General features: G+C 39.9%; 1 protein-coding gene across 1 annotated transcript in view; it reads left to right on the plus strand.

Annotated features, from left to right (window-relative positions):
- The first annotated feature begins 48 nt into the window (after positions 1-48).
- nup88 (nucleoporin 88) overlaps positions 49-20594 on the plus strand; it is a 46098-nt gene continuing 25552 nt past the window's right edge. Inside the window, exons 1-10 of the mRNA XM_072589300.1 lie at positions 49-286; positions 1530-1699; positions 4057-4182; positions 4722-4808; positions 7358-7525; positions 11172-11358; positions 12700-12850; positions 13135-13233; positions 17392-17482; positions 19883-19987. Of these exons, the coding sequence (XP_072445401.1) occupies positions 80-286; positions 1530-1699; positions 4057-4182; positions 4722-4808; positions 7358-7525; positions 11172-11358; positions 12700-12850; positions 13135-13233; positions 17392-17482; positions 19883-19987 (1391 nt within the window). The 5' untranslated portion in view covers positions 49-79. The remainder of the gene's footprint in view (positions 287-1529; positions 1700-4056; positions 4183-4721; positions 4809-7357; positions 7526-11171; positions 11359-12699; positions 12851-13134; positions 13234-17391; positions 17483-19882; positions 19988-20594) is intronic.

Raw genomic sequence — 20594 nt, forward strand, 5'->3', positions numbered from 1 at the left:
CGGGTCACGTGGGCGGTTCTGCTCGGTTGCCATTGGCTGCCTGTTATAGTGACGCACTTCCAGGCGGTCCCTGAGCAAGATGGCGGATGGCTGTGAGCGGTGGTGGGGGGAGTTACTCAATCATCCCCTGTTGGACCGGCTCAAGAGGAGTGACAGGCGCTCGGACGATTCGGCTAAAAACCTCGTCTTCTGCGTTGATAGTGATCTTTTCTTCTGGGATGTGAACGAAAGCGTGTTTTACACCACGAACCTTCGGAGCTTGAACGCCGACATCGAATCGTACCAGGTGCAAGCCAAGGGGGAGAGGGAGGACAGTGTGTGAGAGAGAGGAGCAGGCAAACAGTTAAAACGTTGCACAGATTTAACAGGAGGCAAGGTAGTAAAGGGATGTGGTGGGTGGAAAGTGGGAAAGACTAGGATTTTCTTTGCTGCTGGATCAACTAATTAGAAAAAAAATACCAAGAACTGGTTGGAGCAAAGTGCTGGAAAAACTCAACCAGTCTGACAGCATCTATGGAGAGAAAGTAAGGTTCATGTTTTGGGTCTGGTAACCCTTCAGAACTGACTGTACCGAGGAAACAGGTGATTAAAATGCTAAAGATGGGATAGGGGCAGAGTCGATGATAGGTGGAGCCCAGTGAGAGAAACACAGTTGGGCAGGCAAAGGAAAGGGTAAAGATCTCCTTCTCCATTAATGGACCTTCTCTCATGCCCTTACTCCAACTCCCAAACATCAGGCCTTGTCATCATGTTGGCTGCTGCCACCAACCATCTATTTTCAATCACTTATAGTCCCCATTAGTAGCTATAAATTCTTTCAGCCCAGCTGTTACCCATAACCTTGACTGACCAAGTGATTCAGAAGATGAAAACAGTCCTGGCACTGGACAACCACCTTTCTTTGCAGGGAATCTGATTAATACCATGTTATTATACCATGTCCTACTACCACTGCTTTCCTTTTTGCTGATCTGGTTGAGTGGTGTGTTCATCTACTGGACAGTTGCAAAGGCTGTTGCTCCTGCACTTCTGCCCTCATGCTCCCCTATTTCCCTCCGCTGCAGTCATGCTCCTACTGATAACTGGTCAAGTCAGAAGACCATCATAAGTGGTGGGACTGCCTTGTGATACAAAATATTCAGAAACATTTCCTTGTCACTAATGTGTCATCATTCTGCAACTTGGTTTCCAGCTCAAATGTGAAGCTGAAGCTGCTTGAACTGCATACACCTACTACAGATGTGTTTGCCCTATATGTCTTGCATGCTGCAGCCATGACACATCTGAAATGAACTGTATGGACTATCTTACAGTCCTTTTAATGAGTTTTAAAGTACTATGTAAATATTTTATCCAATTATTTGTTTTTCATTTTATAATATTAACCTTACCCTCGGTTCTTGTGCTATTTTAAACCTTAGGAATGAAATTGGCCTGAATCACTTATCGGATGTAAGATATTTGTGATGTACATAAATGCACCATTTCCATGCCATTGAAGTTTAGTTGTTTATTTTGTTAACCTGCAGACCTTGCTATGTATAAATCCACCGCTATTTGAAGTGAATGAAGTTCTGCTCAGTCCAACTCAGCATCATGTGCTACTCATTGGAACTAAAGGCATGATGGTGTTGGAGCTACCCCAACGGTGGGGAAAGAGGTCTGAATTTGAAGGTGGAACAAACAGGGTGAATTGTCGGTAAGTGTTTAGGTATTTCTGCTTTTTGTTTTTTGAAAAAGTTAAATGATTTCAGTTGACGCCCTGGTATTTGTGATGGTATATCACTTAATGGAAAATAATTAAGTGAAGAAGTTTCAACCCTCCTGAATTTCCAAAGGAATGGAGGGAATACCAAAAGCACGAATAATGAACTATCACTAGCTCTCTTCTTTGCAAAAAGTAACTGCTAGTTCACTCCTGACTCTCTCAAAAGTCACTCAACAAAATTTGCTATGTCAGTATTTTCTTTCCATGATTAAAAAGGCCCTTTTTCGAGAAAAAGAACAGTTAATCCAATGTAACAAAATCAAAATAAGTAAAGGTGGAATAAAAGCACAGCACTGTGGATGCTCAAGATTTTGAGTCGAGAAAGTCAGCAGGTCTGACAGCATCTGAAAGAAAGAAACAGTTAATATTTTGAGTTCAAAAAGACTCAAAACCCATTCCCGAAATAGAGTCCTATCACATTTGAAATGGTTTGATTCTCTCTCTTTCTCCAGTTAGACCTGCCAAGTTATCTGGTGCTTTCTTGCTTTATTTTCAGTAATGCTTGAAACACTCAACAATTCAGATAACCTCGGTTATGAGTTGGAATAAATTTGCTGTTTCAGACTGATGACTTTTGTTAAACTTCAAGGAAAAGTCGCAAACTAAAACATTTAGCATTCTTTCTGCACAGATGCAGCCACATCTGCTGAATGTTTCCAGTATCAGCAGTATTTTCCTTTTGCCGTGATTTATTGAAATCATCCATTGAGATATTTAGCTTCTGTTAAAACTTAATTCATCATTCTTTATCTCCCTTTATCTCCATGTTAATTCACGTGTTTTTTTTTCAGATCAGTTTAGATAAATGGTGTGTGTTTATGTCAAACATGTTTGTTTTTTTTTCATGAACTTGTATTAAGTCTGTGCTACACCACATGGGGGTGATGGTGTTGTGTTGGTGAAGTCGCTGGATTTGCTGTCCAGGCTTCCAGGTTAATGTTCTGGAGACATGGGTTCAAATCCAGCCATGGTTGGTGCACTCTAAATTCTTATGATAAATACAGGGTAACCTCCGATTATCCGAACAAGATGGGCAGGCACTTTTTTGTTCGGATAATCAAGTATTTGGTTAATCAATTAAATGCCTTTCCTCTGGGACTGAAGAGTTCTTAGTCTGCTCCCCGTTCAGGAGACTGCAGAAGCACACAACGTGCGAGACTCCATCCCCAACCCCGTGCAGACCAACCACGCCCCTGCCTCCAACACCGTCCTCTCGACACCGCCCCATCCAACACCTCTTTCTCCCCCCCCCCCCCCCTCCAAACCCCATCCAACACTGCACCCCACTCGCCCCTCAACGCCATCCAACACCGCCCCGTCTCCTCTCTGGGGCAGCCAGACTGGACACAAATATTAAGACTGCTGTGGGGTAAGTCTCCAAATAGCGTGTGCGCACACACACGCGTTTTTCTGCAACTTTTTGACAGGTTCCATATTTGCCCTGTACAGGACAGTGTTGGTCAGATTACCTGTGGAAGTTGAAGGTTGTGGGGGGGGGGTGGAGGAGGAGAGAGTGGTTTAGAACTCTGGGGGGAGAGAGAGGGCGGGAGGTCAGTCATTTGGAGAATGTCTGTTTAATCACTGTTGGGAACATGTCTTTGTCATGTTTCTATTGAGACCTCACAATCTCCTTCGGATAACTGGATTCGGGTAATCAAGGTTTCTCTGTATATTTAGTTCAAGCAAAATTACGTAGTGATGCTCATATCCCATGAAAGAATAACTAAACCACTGTTATTTACATTGTTAAGGAAAAAAAAGTATTGTTCTTTGGAGTCCAAAATAATTTTACCAGATTAATATTTTCCTGCCCAGTAAACTAGGAGTTTGCTGCACATAGCACAAGTTTGCTGTCCTAAATATTTTATTCTAAAGCAACCTTTTGATCTATTCTGTTTAGAACATTTTTTAAGAAAAAATTAATTTCATGGCTTTTTTGTTTAATCAAATGGTTTCAGTGGAATCTAGTTATGCTGCCATTATCAAATTGGCTTCTGAAATATCCCAGTCTGATGACAATCCAGATTACAGATGAGCTGAAATATTTATAGTTAGAAGGGTGCGGCATCCTGCTGAAGATTTAGTTTGTGACTCTTTTTTGACCAGGGACAATTTATTGGCTGCTTGAAATTCCTCCTGGTCTCTACTTATGTTCGTCTGTTGACCTTACTGGATCAATTGACAAACAGCATTTCTTTATAAAAACTGTTTAAGATCTGTATCTGTACTCTTTACTTGTAAAGAAACAAATATTGTGGGCACTAACTGTTTTTCTTTTGAAATTGCAGAACAATTCCTATAGCAGAAAGATTCTTTACTAGTTCGACATTACTGACATTGAAGCATGCTGCTTGGTACCCTAGTGAAACTGAGGAACCACATGTTGTTATGTTGACCTCTGATAATTCTATAAGGTAATGTGATACACTGCTTGATCTCAAAGTTGCATTGCTTCATATTGATGTTCTGTAACTTGGCTATTCGGCATTAAATCACCAAGCCAGCGATCTGCACTTCAAATTCATGTCTACATTTAAAACCATCAAAGAAATATGTTCATTCCATCTTTTGGGAGTGAAATGTTTATCGGCTATATACGTATTTCCCCTTCCTTTCAGCCAGTCCAAAATTTCATGTGGGTGTTTTGCATGTCTTGGGCTAGCTGTTTCAGATGGACATCTGTATAATTAAGGGTCATGTGTGTCAGTAAAATTGCCAGTATCTTGCTTACCATGGGCCCGCAGTTTAAAACTGATTTTTCACTATCACTTGAAAGCCTGGGACAGCATGCTCCTAGGCAGGATGGAAGGTAGGCTTAATGTGGATTAAATGGGTGCATGTAATGTTAATACTGTGTGTTTTGTTTTACACCCTTGGTGAGGACCAAAATAGTGCAACCAGGGTAGGTGAATATTTGTTCTCTTCCCATAACTATTCAATTTTGTCATCACAGGTTATATGACTTAAAGCAACCACAGACTCCAGTGAACACATTTAGCCTTACTCAGTGTGAAGAGGAAAATATTGTACCAACATCAAGGTAAACATGTTTATCATTTTGCTTGTTCTGTGGATATGACTTGTGCTGCTGTTTTTTTTCCTAAATATGAGTATTTTGCCAACTTGTACTTTCCATCTACTGACACTTCCTACCATGACTCAAATAACTAAATTATCAATGGTTTACTTTATCCTTGTTACTATTTCTGAGTGTTATCATTTAATTATCTGCTGAAAGTACAAACTTATCTGTTCTATGATGAAAGAACCTGGACTTGTGTAACTTCTTTCTTGTCCTTAGCAACCCAAAGCATTCAGTGGCAAGTGCTGTTATAATGTAGGCAAATACAGCAGCAATGTTGTGTGCAGCAATTCTGTCAAGCATTTGTGAAATAAATTAATTTATTTGAATTGGTTGAGAATAAGACGTTGGTTTGATTATGCCATGAGTGGAGTGTTTTGTATCCTGAGAACTATATTTATAGAAAGCGTATTTTGAAACCTGGAAAGCATCAGCAAAGCCAATGAACACTAAAAAATTTCAACAGTTTGAGTAATCTGAGATCCTTTCTGTTCACTCACCTAGACATGTAGGGCTTATCATCTTGTATGAAAGCCAACACTTCTAACAATATAGCAATCTTTATTCCTGCACAGAATTACTAAGTCTGATCTGAATTGTTAACTGTTTCTCCCTCTGCATAAATTGCCATATTATTGGCAACAATAGTGCTGTCATTAAGTCCATCTGAGCTGATATACTTCAAGTTTATCGCCTGATTTCTGCTCACTAGAGGCCCATAACCAAAAAAAAATCCTAAATTACTGCTCACCCCAGAGGAAGCCATATTTCACTCACTATCTCTCTAGACCCTCCATATGTAGCCTGTTAGATTCTGCTTTACGCTTTCTTCTTCGAGTGAAGTTTTTTTTTCCTAACTGTCTTTCATTGGGTTTGCTGATGCTTTCTATGTTCCAAATATCCTTTCTATAATGTGGTTCTCAGAATATGCAATTCTCCATCCATGGTATGATCAAACCAAAGCCTTGTATATTTTCAATAACAAATTTATACTTGGTATCTCCTGTATAAACCCATATTCTGCCATGTCTCTCTAAGAAGCTTTTCCACAGCTTCATCTTTAAAGATTAGTGTACTTGGTTGCTTTCTCTTTTGTCCCCCCCTAAAGATTTCTGAACATATTGAAACAGAATATGATTGACTGTTTTCAATAGTGGTGTAATTAAATTGGATATACTTTTTTATGGGTGAATTGTGTGGCTTTTTTGTTTGCATATTTGACAAACTACTACAGAAGTACATCTGGGGATTAGTCAGGTGGATAGATGGCTTGCTTATGATGGCAACAGCGTGGGTTTAATTCCCGCACTATGAAGTTAGCATGAAGGACTCTCTCTCTCTCAATGTCTCTACTCGTCTGAGACATGGTCCCCTGTGGGTTAAATGACCACCAATTGTCCCTCTCTAATGAGAGAACAGGTGGACAAGAACTGAGTAGTCCATAAATGAAAAGAGATTCGCTTGAATTTGAATTGTATGATTTCTAGTTATAATATTTTTGTGGTTGAAAAGTTGAGATTGGTATTCAAACTGTATTCTAGTACTTGAGCCCAGAATCTAGGTTGACACTTTACTTCAGCACTGATAGGTTGCTGGATCTACCTTCACTTAGCTAATAGTGAGCCTGCTTCAGATGAACTTGTGTGAAGTGCATTTGGGCATTAGTGATTACAGCACAGAAAGACCTAAAACCTTAAGACACATGACTGCAGAAACCAAATGTTCATAAATCTGACAGCTATTGAAATTAGGTTTTATTTCCAAATTTAAAACAAAACTGATCCTCAAGTCTTGGATGACCAATGATCATATTGAAGAGGGCTCAATGGCCTACTCCTGCTCCAATTTTCTATGTAAACTGTTGTGGCTGCGTTTCACATTTTCTTGTTTGTTTTAATCCAGGCATTTGGATTACTTGTCCAATAGTGGGTACCCTGCTCTTGTACCAGTGCTTATGCAGTGCTCTTTGTTGTGTTTCAAGTTACCTGGGCCAGTTCCTTATATTTTTTAAATTAGCTAATTTTCTAGACCAGTTCTTTTTGATTGTTTATTCGCTAAAATTTTATTTGAACTAATGATGTTACGGTTGCTGTTTCCTAGATGTTTACTAGCTATTGGACCTTATCTGGGTTTCACTACTTTTATGCTAGAGCTGCAACTGCCTTCCCCTTTTATATGCAAATTATTTCTCTTCCTCAGGTACAATTATTTAGAAAGGGGATGATGTTTCAAGAACGAGGAAGGTGATATAAACAGATGTGCAAGCAGAGTGGAGGTGATGAAGGAAGAGCCTCTAACAATGAGTGGTTAGGCTGTGGAATGCACTGCTCAAAAAAATAGTGGAGGTAGATTTACTTGAGTATTCAAAGGGCATTGAAAGGTCATGGTATGCAGGGGTCTCGGGGAAGGCAGGAGATTGGTGCTGGATAATAGAGCTGGTGCAGTCACAATGGGCTGAATGGTCTTCATCTGCACTGTAATAATTCTGTGTGTCTCTACCACTGTAGATCATATACAGCATCACTCGGGGAGACTGCAGTTGCTTTTGATTTTGGTCCTTTGACTTCTGCCCCTGGGCGTCGTTCCAAAGAAGAGGTTCAGGTCTATCCACTTTACGTTCTGTATGAAAATGGCGAGACCTTCTTGATCTATTGCAACCTCACTCACAACAACAGGTAAATGTGTGCCACTGAGCACGTTGAAAAGGGTTGGTGGGCAAGGTAATTGAGGTAAATAGGCTTCAGGAAAACAACTTTAATTATGACTTGGAGGTGCTGGTGTTGGACTGGGGTGGACAAAGTTAAAAATCACAACACCAGGTTATAGCCCAACGGGTTTATTTGGAAGCGTTGCTCCTTCATCAGATGGACAACCTCCCGTTAAAGAAGCAGCGCTTAAAAGCTAGTGTTTCCAAATAAACCTGTTGAACTATAACCTGGTGTTGTATGATTTTTAGCTTCAGTTATGGATTCAAACTTTTTACCTGATGCATATTGTTTGTTAGTTATTATATAATTATTGTTTGAGAACTGATGGCCATCTGGACGAGGATACCTTTGTGCTTTACGTTCTACTGTGCCTCTGAAGTGAACGGAGGTTCTGAATTTTGGGAGTTCACCACCTTCTCTGGAGCTGCAGGAATAAAATGAGGAATTGGTATGATGATAGGATTGCATTGAAGTTAATGAACCCTAAATATACCTTTTAATCTACCTATTATCCTAACCTGTCCAGTCGTTACAAATCCTTTGGGGGCATTAGTTGTGCAGTGTTAGGAGGGAAAGTATTTTGATATGTAGCACTCATGTGCTGGCTTCTTGGCTCAGTCATAGATTTAACAGCTCCACCAGTCAACCCACAGCCAGTGAAGAGACCAGATGTAAAGCCTTTGCATTTAGTCGGGAGAGGCAAGCAAAAAACAATATAATGCATGCTGGGTCAGTTGGGAGTGACCGGTAAAGACTTAGGCTAACTAGGCTCATAGCAAGTTTTGATTTCATTTAGTAATAAGGGTGTCCAGGACAATGTGAACCTTTCATTATTTTCTGGATAATGCACAGGTTTTCTATTTAATTTAGTGAGGTTTTGTATTATATTTCCAACACTCACTGAAATATAAAGTGGCCTCATGACCCTCAACAAAGAAGGGAGACAGCAGGAAACTATTGGTCTGTTAGCCTGTCATCTGTTGTAGGGAAAGTGCTGGTATCCATTTTGAAGTAGGCATTGGGTGTTTTAGGCAAAGTTAATACAGTTTTGTGAAAAACAAGTGTTACTTGACAAATTTATTGGTGTTCTTTGCCAGTGTAACATGTATATTAGATAAAGTGAAGCAGCTGTGCTGTATTTGGATTTCCAAAGAGATTTAATAATGTGCCGAGAAGAAGTTTAGTTGTTGAGATAAAGGTTTATCATGTTGAGATAATATATTGGTATGGATAGACAATTGGCTAATAATTTGGAACGAATGGATCATTGTTGGATTGTCAAACTGCAACTAAGAGTGCTATAGACATCTGGGCTGGAGCCTGAACTAATTGACTTGGTTGAAGAGACCAATTATTTTAGCCAAATTTGTGACTATACACAGCAACGCAAATTGTGAGGAGCACACAATCTGCAAATTTATATGCGCAGAAAGATATTGGCAGATGGAGTATAATATGAATCATTGTAAGGTGGTTGACCTTGCAGGGAGGAAGAGCAAAGCAGAAAATTATTTAAAGGACTGCACTATGCTGCAGTACAGAGGGATCTGGGTAGTGTTGAAAAAGAATTGCCAAAAGTAAGCATGACAGCTATTCAAGGTGAAAGGAATTTTGGCCTTTATTGTAAGGGAGTGGAATAGAAATGCTGAAGCTCTGCTATGACTGTGCAGGGTGTTGGGACAACCATACTTAAAGTACTGTGTGCAGTTTTGGGTTCCTTACTTAAGGATGGATGTATGAGTACTGTAGGGGCTTTGGAGAAGATTCACATAGCTGCTTTTTTGGAAAGAAGGGGTAGTCTTCTGCAGTAGAGGCTGATTTTTGATCTGTAAATGGAGTTGAGAGCTATAGAGGTCATGGTCTGATCAACCGTGATCTTATTGTGATGGACCAGGCTTTATGGGCTGAATGACCTGTGTTTTTGTTTTGATGTTCCTATGTTCATATCTTGTTTTCTTCTCTCAGGGAATGCATGAGTCACTTCCCAGGCCAACATTTATTGCCCATCTTTGACTGCTATCTGAATTGAGCGGCTTTCTAGGCCATTTAGATGCACTTAAAGTTCAGCCGCATTGCTGTGGGTTTGGACTGATATCTAGGCCAGACCTGAGGAGGGCATTAGATTTCCTTCCCTGAAGGACATTAGTGAGTCAGCTGGAATTTGGCAAAAATCAGTGATTGTTCTTACTGTTGTTATTACTGATGTCTGTATTCCAGATGTATTAATTGCATTTAAATTCAACCTATTTCTTCAGAGCATTAGTCTGGATTAGTGGCTCAGTAACACTATCACTTTGCCGTGATCTCTTGGAACTTGGTGATCTAGCCAGTTTAAAGTCTAAATCTGTCCACTCTTCAAAGAATTTCAAGGAGATTAATGGGCTGTTGGACAATACAATGCAGAAAAGGCATTTGATTGTCAACCGCCCCCCCCACACACCAAAAACCCCAGATCATGCAGTAAGTTTGCAGATGACCCCAAAATTGGGGATGTTGTGGACAGCAAAGAAGGTTTCCTCCGATTACAACGGGATCCCGATCAGTTGGGCCAATGGGCCAAGGAGTGGCAGATGGAGCTTAATTTAGATAAATGCAAGGTGCTGCTTTTGGAAGAGCAAATTATAGTGAGACTTGTTCATTTAATGGTAAGGTCCTGGGGAGTGTTGCTGAACAAAGAGACCTTGGAGTACAGGTTCATAGCTCCTTGAAAGTGGAGTCGCAGGTAGATAGGATAGTGAAGAAGGCGTTTGGTATTCTTTCCTTTATTGGCCAGAGTATTGAGTATAGGAGTTGGGAGGTCATGTTGCAGCTATACAGGACTTTTGGAATATTGTACGCATTTCTGGTCTCCTTCCAATCGGAAGGATTTTATGAAACCTGAAAGGGTTTGGAAAAGATTTACACGGATGTTGGAAAATTTCAGCTATAGGGAGAGGCTGAATAGGCTGGGGCTGTTTTCCCTGGAGCATCGGAGGCTGAGGGAAGACCTTATGGAGGTGTATAAAATCATGACGAGCATGAATAGGGTGAGTGCTTTTCCCTGGAGTGCGGAGTCAAGAACTAGAGGGCATAGGTTTAGGGTGCGAGGGGAAAGATCTAAAAGGGACTTAAGGGGCACCTTTTTCACGCAGAGGGTGTTGTGTGTATGGAATAAGCTGCCAGAGGAAGTGGTGGAGGCTGGTACAGTTATACCATTTAAAAAGCAACTGGATGGGTACATGAATAGGAAGGGTTTAGAGGGTTATGGGCCAAGTGCTGGCAAATGGGACTAGATTAGGTTAGGATATCTGGTCGGCATGGACAAGTTGGATTGAAGGGTCTGTTTCCATGCTGTACATCTCTATGACCCTATTTGACTAGATGTTAGTGAAAGTGAACTCTAGAGAGTAAGTATCTGCTTAGTGTAACCAAGAGGATTCATTCAATAAACCCAAATTTTATTACAGTATTCTAATTAATTTGTAACTTTTCATTGAGATAGTATTGTGTATTTGCCAAGACTAGTGACATTCTGGATCTGGGATTTTTACACTTGTAATAGCTGCTCAGGTGAGAATAAAACTATTGTTGGAAACAAAATGTGACGTGAGCTTTACTTAATCTTCTCTCCTAGCACTGGTCTTATTGGGAAGTTGCTGGGTCCTCTACCAATGCACCCAGCTGCTGAGGATAATTACGGCTATGATGCTTGTGCCATACTGTGCCTTCCCTGTACCCCAAACATTCTGGTTATTGCTACACAATCCGGCATGTTATACCACTGTGTGGTTCTTGAGGGGGATGAAGAGGAAGATCAGATGGTAAGATGGAAATGGATCATATGCAAATAAGAAGTATATGCATTTGGAACTTATGATTAATCTTGATCTTGGTAGCTTTACTGTTTGTGTGGCCTTTTATTCCCCCCTCCTTCCTGTCTCTCCTTTCTCCCTGCCCTCTACCCATCAGATATTGCAATCCTCAATCTGCCTCCTGTGTAGTGAGGTGATTGAGTTGCTGATGTGCTATTATCCACCTTTCATTGTTTTCAGTGTGTAGTTCCCAAGCAGTCTTGCCTGTGTATGTGTTTTGTGTGGTGGGAGGCAAAATTACAAAAATTAATGCATGTAGATAAAACCTCAGGAACAAGCAACTGTAATAGGATAGTGCAAATAATTATTGTGTTGTTATAAAAGAGAATAAACTTGCAGAATCTAATTGATGTTTTACCATGGATAAGTATGTAATGCTGCCTTTTGGTAGCCCAAATAAGGATGTTGCACTTTTCTTGGAAAGTAAGAACCCAAATGGGGAAGAGGAGAAATATAACTAGGGGTATATCCATGCAAGTCATAAAGTAGTGACCTAGATTAAAATAACTTTCTTTTTAAAGGCAAACTCTGCAAATAAGGTTCATTTGTTGACCGTCTGAATTAAAATTCAAAGTTATGTTAAATTTGTGTTGTACTTTGATTAGAATATAATGGAGGTTAGAATATGGTACAGTTTTGGTCTTGATATTAAAAATAGATATGTAGGCTTTTGAGAAGATTCAAAGAAGAATCACGGGACAATTTACAAACTGAGGTTATAATGACTTAAACAAGCGACCAGGGCCGCCTCTTTCACAAAGCTGAGGAGTGTGCTGGTGTTTGAATTAAGTTACACTTGCAAAAGGTTTTCCATTTGTTGGGATGGTCAAAATTGGAGTTTATAGATATGTGATAGTCACTAACTAATCTGGAAGGAAATTCAGAAAATATCTTTACTTAGTATGGTGGGAATATGAAATATGTTGATACAGCCCATAGTTAAGAAAAAAAACGAAGTATTTAAGAGGAAGCTAGATAGGTACATGGGGGTTGAAGAAATCGATTAGAACAGAAAGCAGGACCATGAGCCAGTGGGCTAAATATTATTAACCGAATTATTGTCCAACCCTCAAGATTTTATGAAATACATAAAATGGCTACCATAATATAGTCATTTCCAGTTGTGCTAATATTTACCATGCAATGCTGGCTGAACTTATTCAATGTGCAATTATGGTAATATTTCTAATTTTAATTTATATTAATTACATTGGCTTGCTTGTATTGTTTGAGGTAATCCGGACATTATAGATTGTTAGCAAGTTGAAGGTTTATACTCTTCATGTTTAGGCCAGTGAATCTTGGGACCTGAGATGTGAGTCTCTTCCTTCGCTCTACGTGTTTGAATGTGTGGAATTGGAATTGAGCTTAAAACTGGTGACTGGGGATGACATCGAGCAATTGCAATCTGATTTCTCCTGCCCAATCACATTGCATAAAGGTATGGTGCAACGTCTTTACTGTGCTCCTACATTTATTCATTTATATAACTTAAAACCATATACCTGGCAGCCGATGTAATTGCATTGGTGTTGAACACTATAAATCTCCTTTTCATCCATTACTTTATCCCTAATAAATATTCTATTTGAATGAGAGTTTAATACGAATCAGCTTTTTTTTTGCCTATTATTCCACTATCTCTGATAATTTAGACCTGTGGCAAGTCAATGTATCCACAATGAGGAATAGTTGTCATTCATTTATCTGATCTTTTCTTTCTAGATCCATTATGTCCAACACGGTATCATTGCACACACCTAGCTGGTGTACACAGTGTCGGGCTGACATGGGTCAATGAACTGGAAAATTTCTTCAGCTCAGGTAGAGTATATAGTTAACATTGAATCCAGAAACCATCCTTTAGAACTAGAAGCAGCGAGGAAACGGTGGAACAGAACAACCTTGATTATCTGAATGAGAGAGGCGGGGAGTAATTTGTTCAGATAACTGATTTTTTTTTTCGATCAGATCAGCTATCCGTATAAAGGAAGTTATGCAATTACTTTTTTAAAAAAAAAGCACGTTCTTATTTCATTCATTTGATAAAATGTATGCAAACACTGGATATTGCTCAATTCATGATATTTTACAAAAGACATTTTAATCAGTAAGAAATTAAATGCAATTATAAGATTCTTTTAGTGTAATAATATGCACTGACCTAATGCTTTGAAGTGTTTGAGTAGGTAACTCACTACCAGAGACAAATATTGTCAGTCGTTGATATGATTCAAAAGATCACACTGGGCTCAAAATGATAACTCTCTTTTTCTCTCTCTTTGAATGTGAGTCAAGTTTTTTTTATTTCATATCTCCAGCATCTGCACCGTTATGCTTTTATTCTCGATACTGAAGCTGTTTTGTTGATCAGACCTTGCTTTTGAGGCTGTCCTGAGTTTTCAATGCAACATAGCCCTGGTCTTCCTACAGGATATATTATTCCAACCATAGAGGTTCAGAAGCAATTGGACTTGGCAATGTGTTAAATGGAGGACAGCTGAGAGTTGTACTCCATCAAGTTAAAAGCTGTGAATTGGTGTCATGCTTTCTGTAATGTACAGCTGGGTAGTTTTCTTCCCTGAGGCATTATTTTAACTTTTTCACTTCAATTCCCTGTCCATATATCTCTCCAATAAATAACTAGTAGTTACAGCAGTATAAGTTATTTAATAGATAAAATGTGTTTTATTAAAAAAATACACAAAACATTCACATTAGGATTTCCAAATGAAACTGTGGAACTAATCCTCTGAGGTCTTCCTTTTCCTTCACAACTAAAGGGCTTATCAAATGCATGAATTTATTGTCATGTGTACCAAGGCACAGTGAAAAGATTTGTCTTGTGAGCAATACAGGCAGATCATATTTTAATAGCATAGATAAATATAGGTAAACAGCAGCAAAACCAAAGCACAGGTACAGGTGAATGCTAAGAGTTTGAGTCCATTCAGTATTCTAACAACAGTAGGGTAGAAACTGTTTTGAAACTGGCTGGTACATGTGTTCAGGCTTCTATATCTTCTCTCCAATGCGAGAGGTTGTAGAAAAACATTGCCAGGGTGGGATGGATCTTTGAGAATGCTGGCGGCCTTTCCTTGACAGCGGGCCTGGTAGATTGGCCTTTGTGATTGTCTGGGCCGAGCTCACCACTCACTAACTGTCTCCGATCTTGAACGGTACAGTTGCCATACCAGGTAGTGATACATCCAGACAGAATACTCTCAATGGCGCACCTATAAAAATTGGCAAGGCTATTCACCGTCATGCCAAATTTTCTCAGCTGCCTGAGGAAAATGAGATGTTGAGCCTTTGTAACCAGTGCGTCCACGTGGAGAGTCCAAGAAAGCTTGCTGTTGATGACCACTCCCAGGAGAATGACAGACTCCACTCATTCCACCTCTGTGCTGTAGATGTGCAGGGGGGACATGAGTAACATCCTGCTGAAAATCAATAATGAGTCCCTTGGTTTTGCCAGCACTCCAAGCTAGGGAGGCATAATCAATCCACTATTTCTTGGTGGAACTAATTTTCTCAATTGTTCCTTCCACCTTGGTGTAGTTCTAACAGTAACAGCAGTAGCGTTTTTACGGGACCTTGAGATCTTGTTCGGATAATCCAAAATTCGGATAATTAGGAGTGAGCAGATGGGTGGAGATGAAACAGAGTGCAAGAAGGGTAGCAAAATAAAGGGACTTTAAGCAAACAAGCCAGAGATGAAGAGAAGCAAGAAGGTGATAATGGAGACTGAGTGGGTGAAAATTGATTGGCTGTGTTGAAAGCAGCCCATTTCATGACAGGGTCTCAGGTTGCGAAGGTAGACTTTAGACATGGAAGGGTGTGTTCATGCTTTGAAATTTTTTAACTTGATGCTGAGTCCTGAAGGCATAAAATACTTAAGCAGATGATGAGTTTGCGTTGAGCTTCACTGGAGCACTGCAACAGGTCAGATACAAAGGAATGCAGTGATGTTGAAGTGGCAGGTAACTAGAAATTTGGGGCAGAGTGTAGGTGTTCTGCAAAGTGGCCACTCAGTCTGTGTTTTCTCTCCCCAGTGCAGAGCAGCGAATATAGATTAGATTGAGCAAAGTATAAGTAAATCGTTGCTTCATCTGGAAGTTGTGTCAGAGACCTTGAATGCTGAGAAGGGAGGAAGTAAATGGAGGTGTTGTACCTTTTATGACTGCATGGGAAGATGCTGTGTGGGGATGTTGATTGAGGAGTGGGCAAGGTGTTCTAGGGGAATGGTCCCTGCAAAAGGGTGAGCAGGGAGAGATGTCTTGTGTCATTCCACTGAAGATGGTGAAAATGGTGGCTTATTCACAGAGTTGTAGAGATCTACAGCACAAAAAACACCCTTCGGTCCAGTCAAGAACAATCACATAACCATCTAACTATGATCCTTTGGTGATGCTGATGCAGAGAAAAATAAGAAGGGGGACCCTATCATTGTTGTGGGGTGAGGGCAGAAGTGTGAGAAATAGTCAGACACTGCTCGGGGCATCCTCAGTTAAGGAAAAAGTTGGACAAGCCTGAGGCACTCCTGCAGAAGGTAGGATCATCAGAATTAATGCAACAGACAGCTTTGTTGTTACTGCATTTGGAAGTTGTGGATCAATGGGTTAGATTTTTGTCTTGTTTGAGATCGTCATTACCTGACCTTTTGTGTGACAGGAATATTACTTGCCATTTAATCACCTCAAGCCTGGGCATTGTCATGGTCTTGCTGAATTTGGACACTGGCTGCTTAGTATCTGAGGAGCTGTGAATGGTCCTGAATTTTGTACAGTTCCCATTTGGAAAACCCCTACTTCTGACTTTACTGTCAGAAGGAAAGTTGTTAATAATGTAACTGAAAATGGTTATGTACAAGACAATATCATGAGGAGCTCCTGCAGTGATATTTTGGGACTCCTAGCCGCAGCCATCTTTGTTTCTCCCACAAGACTCCAACCAACAGACCGTTTCCCCTTTTACTCCTGTTGACTGTTTTTATGCAGGCTGCTTGATGCCACACTCACCTCACCTCTGGAATTCAGCTCTTTGTCCATGCTTGACCCAAGGCTGTAATGAGATCAGGAACTGAGTGGCCCCCACAAAACCCAACTAAGCGTCTTTGATCAGATTATTACTGAACAATTGAGTATTTCCATAACTTTACTGATAGGGTGTTGACTGGTTGGATTTAATTTGTCCTGGTTTTTATGGACAGGGTATACGTGGCAAAACCACATTATTGTGTCAGTGTTTTAGAGTAGGTTGGGTAGTGTTGTAGCTATTTATGGAGCACAAGTTGCCAAAATGTTGGCAGAGCTTACAGACTTTGCAGTATCAATGCCTTCAGACATTTCTTGATGTCATGTAGTAAGTTGAGTTGTTTGAAGATTTATTGACTCATCTGTGGGATAGGGTCTAGATTAGAGTGGTGCTGGAAAAGCACAGCCGGTCAGGCAGCATCAGAGGAGCAGGAAGATCGACGTTTCGGGCAAAAGCCCTTCATCAGCACTGAAGCTGTGTTTTTCCAGTACCATTCTAATCTAGACTCTGATTTCCAGCATCTGCAGTCCTCACTTTTGCCTCATCTGTGGGATAGCTCTATCAGTTCTTTCATTAACCCCAAGGTGTTAGCGCAGAGGACGTTGCAGGGATAACAGAACTGGGTTGCCATTGTAATTTTCACTGTCTAAGTTGATGGTCTGTCTAATTTAATTCTTTAAACTTTGTAGCAATACCATACCATTTCAGTGGGCAGTTAAGAGTCGACCACATTGCTTTGGGTCAGGAGTCATATGTAGGCCACATCAGGAAATGACAGCAGATTTCCTTACCTAAATAAGATTAGTGAATCACTTTTGGAAGTGAAGTAGTTTAGATCTGCCTCATCTGTTCTTTTTGGTATAATTTGCAAGTCTTTTTAAATCTATCAGTTAATACTTCTGCATTCCTGAAGTTGTGGATCACCTTGTGCTTTTATGCCTACAGATGACGAAGATAAAAGTGCACTTCAGGAGTTGGCTGCAGAGCAGAAATGCTTAGTAGAACATGTCCTGTGCACCAAACCACTGCCATGCAGGTATCATCTTCCCATGTTCCTTATTACTCTATAGCTGGAAAATGTTTTGGATTGTTAAAATCTTAGGGAAAACCTGTTTTATGTGCTATTTTTAATGCATGAATGTTTTACAAACCCTTAACTTATGCCTCTGTCATTCTTAGGCCAAGCATGCTGGGGAGGGGTTATTGTTATATGCTGAGGTAGAATCTTTGTCTCCTGATCACTGAGTGGTGGCTTGGACCGGCCCACTTTTCTTAAGTTTTCTCAGTTCTGGAACTCTGAGCTGAAGTTGAGAATCAAAGTTTGAACAGTATCTTGTTTTAAGAGAAGAAGAGGACAAGCAAAGTGATGTATGCATATGGGAGCTGGCCTGGAAAGATAATTGAAGATTAATTATTGCTGTAAGAATACTGCAGTTGGTTGGCATCAGGATATGTTATGTTCAAGGACTGGCAGCTGATTGTGATGTTGCATTCATCACTTTAGGCGAGGCTAGTGCTGGCCAGCCAACCACAGAAACTGTTGGGGGATAAAAAAAGAGGAGAAATCATATGTTGAACTGGTTGTGCCTGGGTTTTTGGGTAGAAGGTTGTGTTTGGGTTTTACTGACTAGTTGTACATCTGGTTCAATAATTAAGTGTTCTGAGAAAAGAATCCCAGTTTAAAATAAGTGATTACTCTTTGGAGCCTGCTGGAAGCTGTTTATATTGACCAGTGACTTTGGAATTCAAGCAAGATACTGTCACAGGCCTTACTGAAGTTCATAAAGACAGCATCTACCACTCTGCCATCATGAATCATCCGTGTCACTTCAAAAAATCTCAATCCGGTTTGAGAGACATGACCTTGCCTGCACAAAGTCGTGCTACCTGTCACTAATAAGTCATATTTTTCTAATTGTGACTAAATCCCTAAGTATCTTCAATAATTTCCCTACCACTGATATAAGGCTCAGTGGCCTATAATTTCCTGACTTATCCCTGTTGCCCTTCCTAAACTAAGGAACAATATTGGGTATTCTCCAGTTCTCTGGTATCTCTCATGTGACTAAAGAGGATTTGAAGATTTTGTTCAAGGTCCCAGTAATTTCCTCACCTGCCTCCCTCAGCATTCTGTGATAGATCCCATCAGGTGTGGGGATTTGTCTACCTTAATGCCTTTTAAAACACCCAATACCACTTCCTTTCTTATTGACATGCCCCAAATATCAACATACCCCTCCTGCAACTCTCTATCACAAAAGAGAAGGACATGGTGAATACCAGTGCATTCATTAAGGACCTCACCCACTTCCTTCGGCTCCACGCTAAAATACACTCCTTTTGTTCTTGAGTGGGCCTACCCTTTCCCTAGCTATCCTCTTGCTCCTTATATACGTATATTTTCCTTAATTCCGTTTGCCAAAGACATTTCATGGCCTCTTTCAGCCCTCCTGATTTGTTGGCGTTGTTTCCTCCTGTCTTAGTATGCATTCAAGGCTCTGTCTAAATTGAGTTTCCTAAAGATATGTTTCCTTTTTTTCCTTTTTGACTAATCTCATAATTTCTCTTGTCATCCAAGGTTTACAAATCTTGCCATCCTTCTTCATTTTCACAGGAGCATTGTAAATTTGCTGATGATACCAAGACAAGTAGCATTGTAAGAAGTGTAGATGTAAGCATAACATTTCAAAGAGAGGTTGATGGTGTAAATGAATAGGCAAGAATGTTAGCAAATGTGGGGTCATCTACTTTGGAGCAAAACAAAAACAGAACAACGTTTTTTTGTTTAATGAAAAGCTGAGGCAGTGGACATCCAAATGGACATTTTTGAGGGGGCAGGTGGCAGATATTTCATTGAAATGTCTTGAGGTCCATAAAATTAAATGATCAGAATGGTTACTATAATACTGGCCTTCCACACCTCAGAGTAATTCTGGGTATTAAGACTTGGAAACAATATATTGGCTTCTGATCCTGTCAATTATACGTTTTCTGGATAATAAGAGACAGTATTCCCTGGAACTTTAAAAAGTTAAGGGTTGATTTGATTTAAGTTTAAGATCCTAAGGGAATCAGGTAGGTTAAAGAGAAATTATTTCCACAATTTGATCAAGGTTAAATAAGACAGGAGGCTGAAGGTAAAAAGATTAACTGGTATATAGCCCGAATTACATCTTCGTATGTGCAGGTTTTGCTTCATTTATTCATTCACGGGATGCAGATGTTGCAATTTTAGCGATTTTTACAAACTGAGTTTAAGTTGAATGTAGTCCTTTATTTTAAAGTAGTTGATTATAGAAATAGGTTTCTGGGAATTCTAGTCACAGTCACTCTCTCTCAATTCTTTTCAATATTTTTTGTCACCTTTCTGTTTGGTAAGAAATATGACAGTTGCATTATTTTCACTTTGTGTGTATATGTCTTCAAATTCTTACAGTCCACCTGCACCAATCAAAGGATTCTGGATCATTTCAGATCTGTCCCTCGGAGCTGCAATGATTTGTATTACTGATTCTTTTGAATGTATTATAAGAGAATTGCTGTAAGTATTTTTCTTGTATGATTGAATTGTAAAAACTTCCTTTTAACAGGGATTTAGTGTTAGTGCTTGGGAAAGTGATCATCTGGTTTATCATTGTTCTGTCAGATCACAGATATATGGATCAATATAATTGTGGACTGGTGAAGTCTTAAGATTGTTACTGAACCAATTGGTGACATTTTGAGTATTCAGTATGATTCCCACTGCTAATCCTTATCTCCATTTGGAAAGATGCACAAAGTTTGTATCAAAACAATTTGAGTTTTTTCTGAAACTATTTACAGTTGTAGCACACAATACAAGATAGGATTGTTGGGTAAGGATTCAGAGGCTAGCCAGTGTTTGCTCATCTGCATTATGGATACATGACTTGGGGCCATTGCAGGGAGGGGAAGGTTTAAGTTGGAAGAGTCTGCCTGAGGTATGGCTGGGCAAAGGTTGACCGTTGGAATATATTGTGGGAAAACGTAGAGTTATCCACTTTGGCACAAAAGTTTAGATTGCGTAGTTTGTGGTAGGTTCTCACTGTCCTAGTGCATGAAATACACTGTGTCAGCAATCTTCTCAAAACTCACTAGCAATAAAATATTTGCTTTTATTGCAATGC

Source organism: Chiloscyllium punctatum, chromosome 19 (assembly GCF_047496795.1).
Source record: "Chiloscyllium punctatum isolate Juve2018m chromosome 19, sChiPun1.3, whole genome shotgun sequence".
Classification (NCBI taxonomy): Eukaryota; Metazoa; Chordata; class Chondrichthyes; order Orectolobiformes; family Hemiscylliidae; genus Chiloscyllium; species Chiloscyllium punctatum.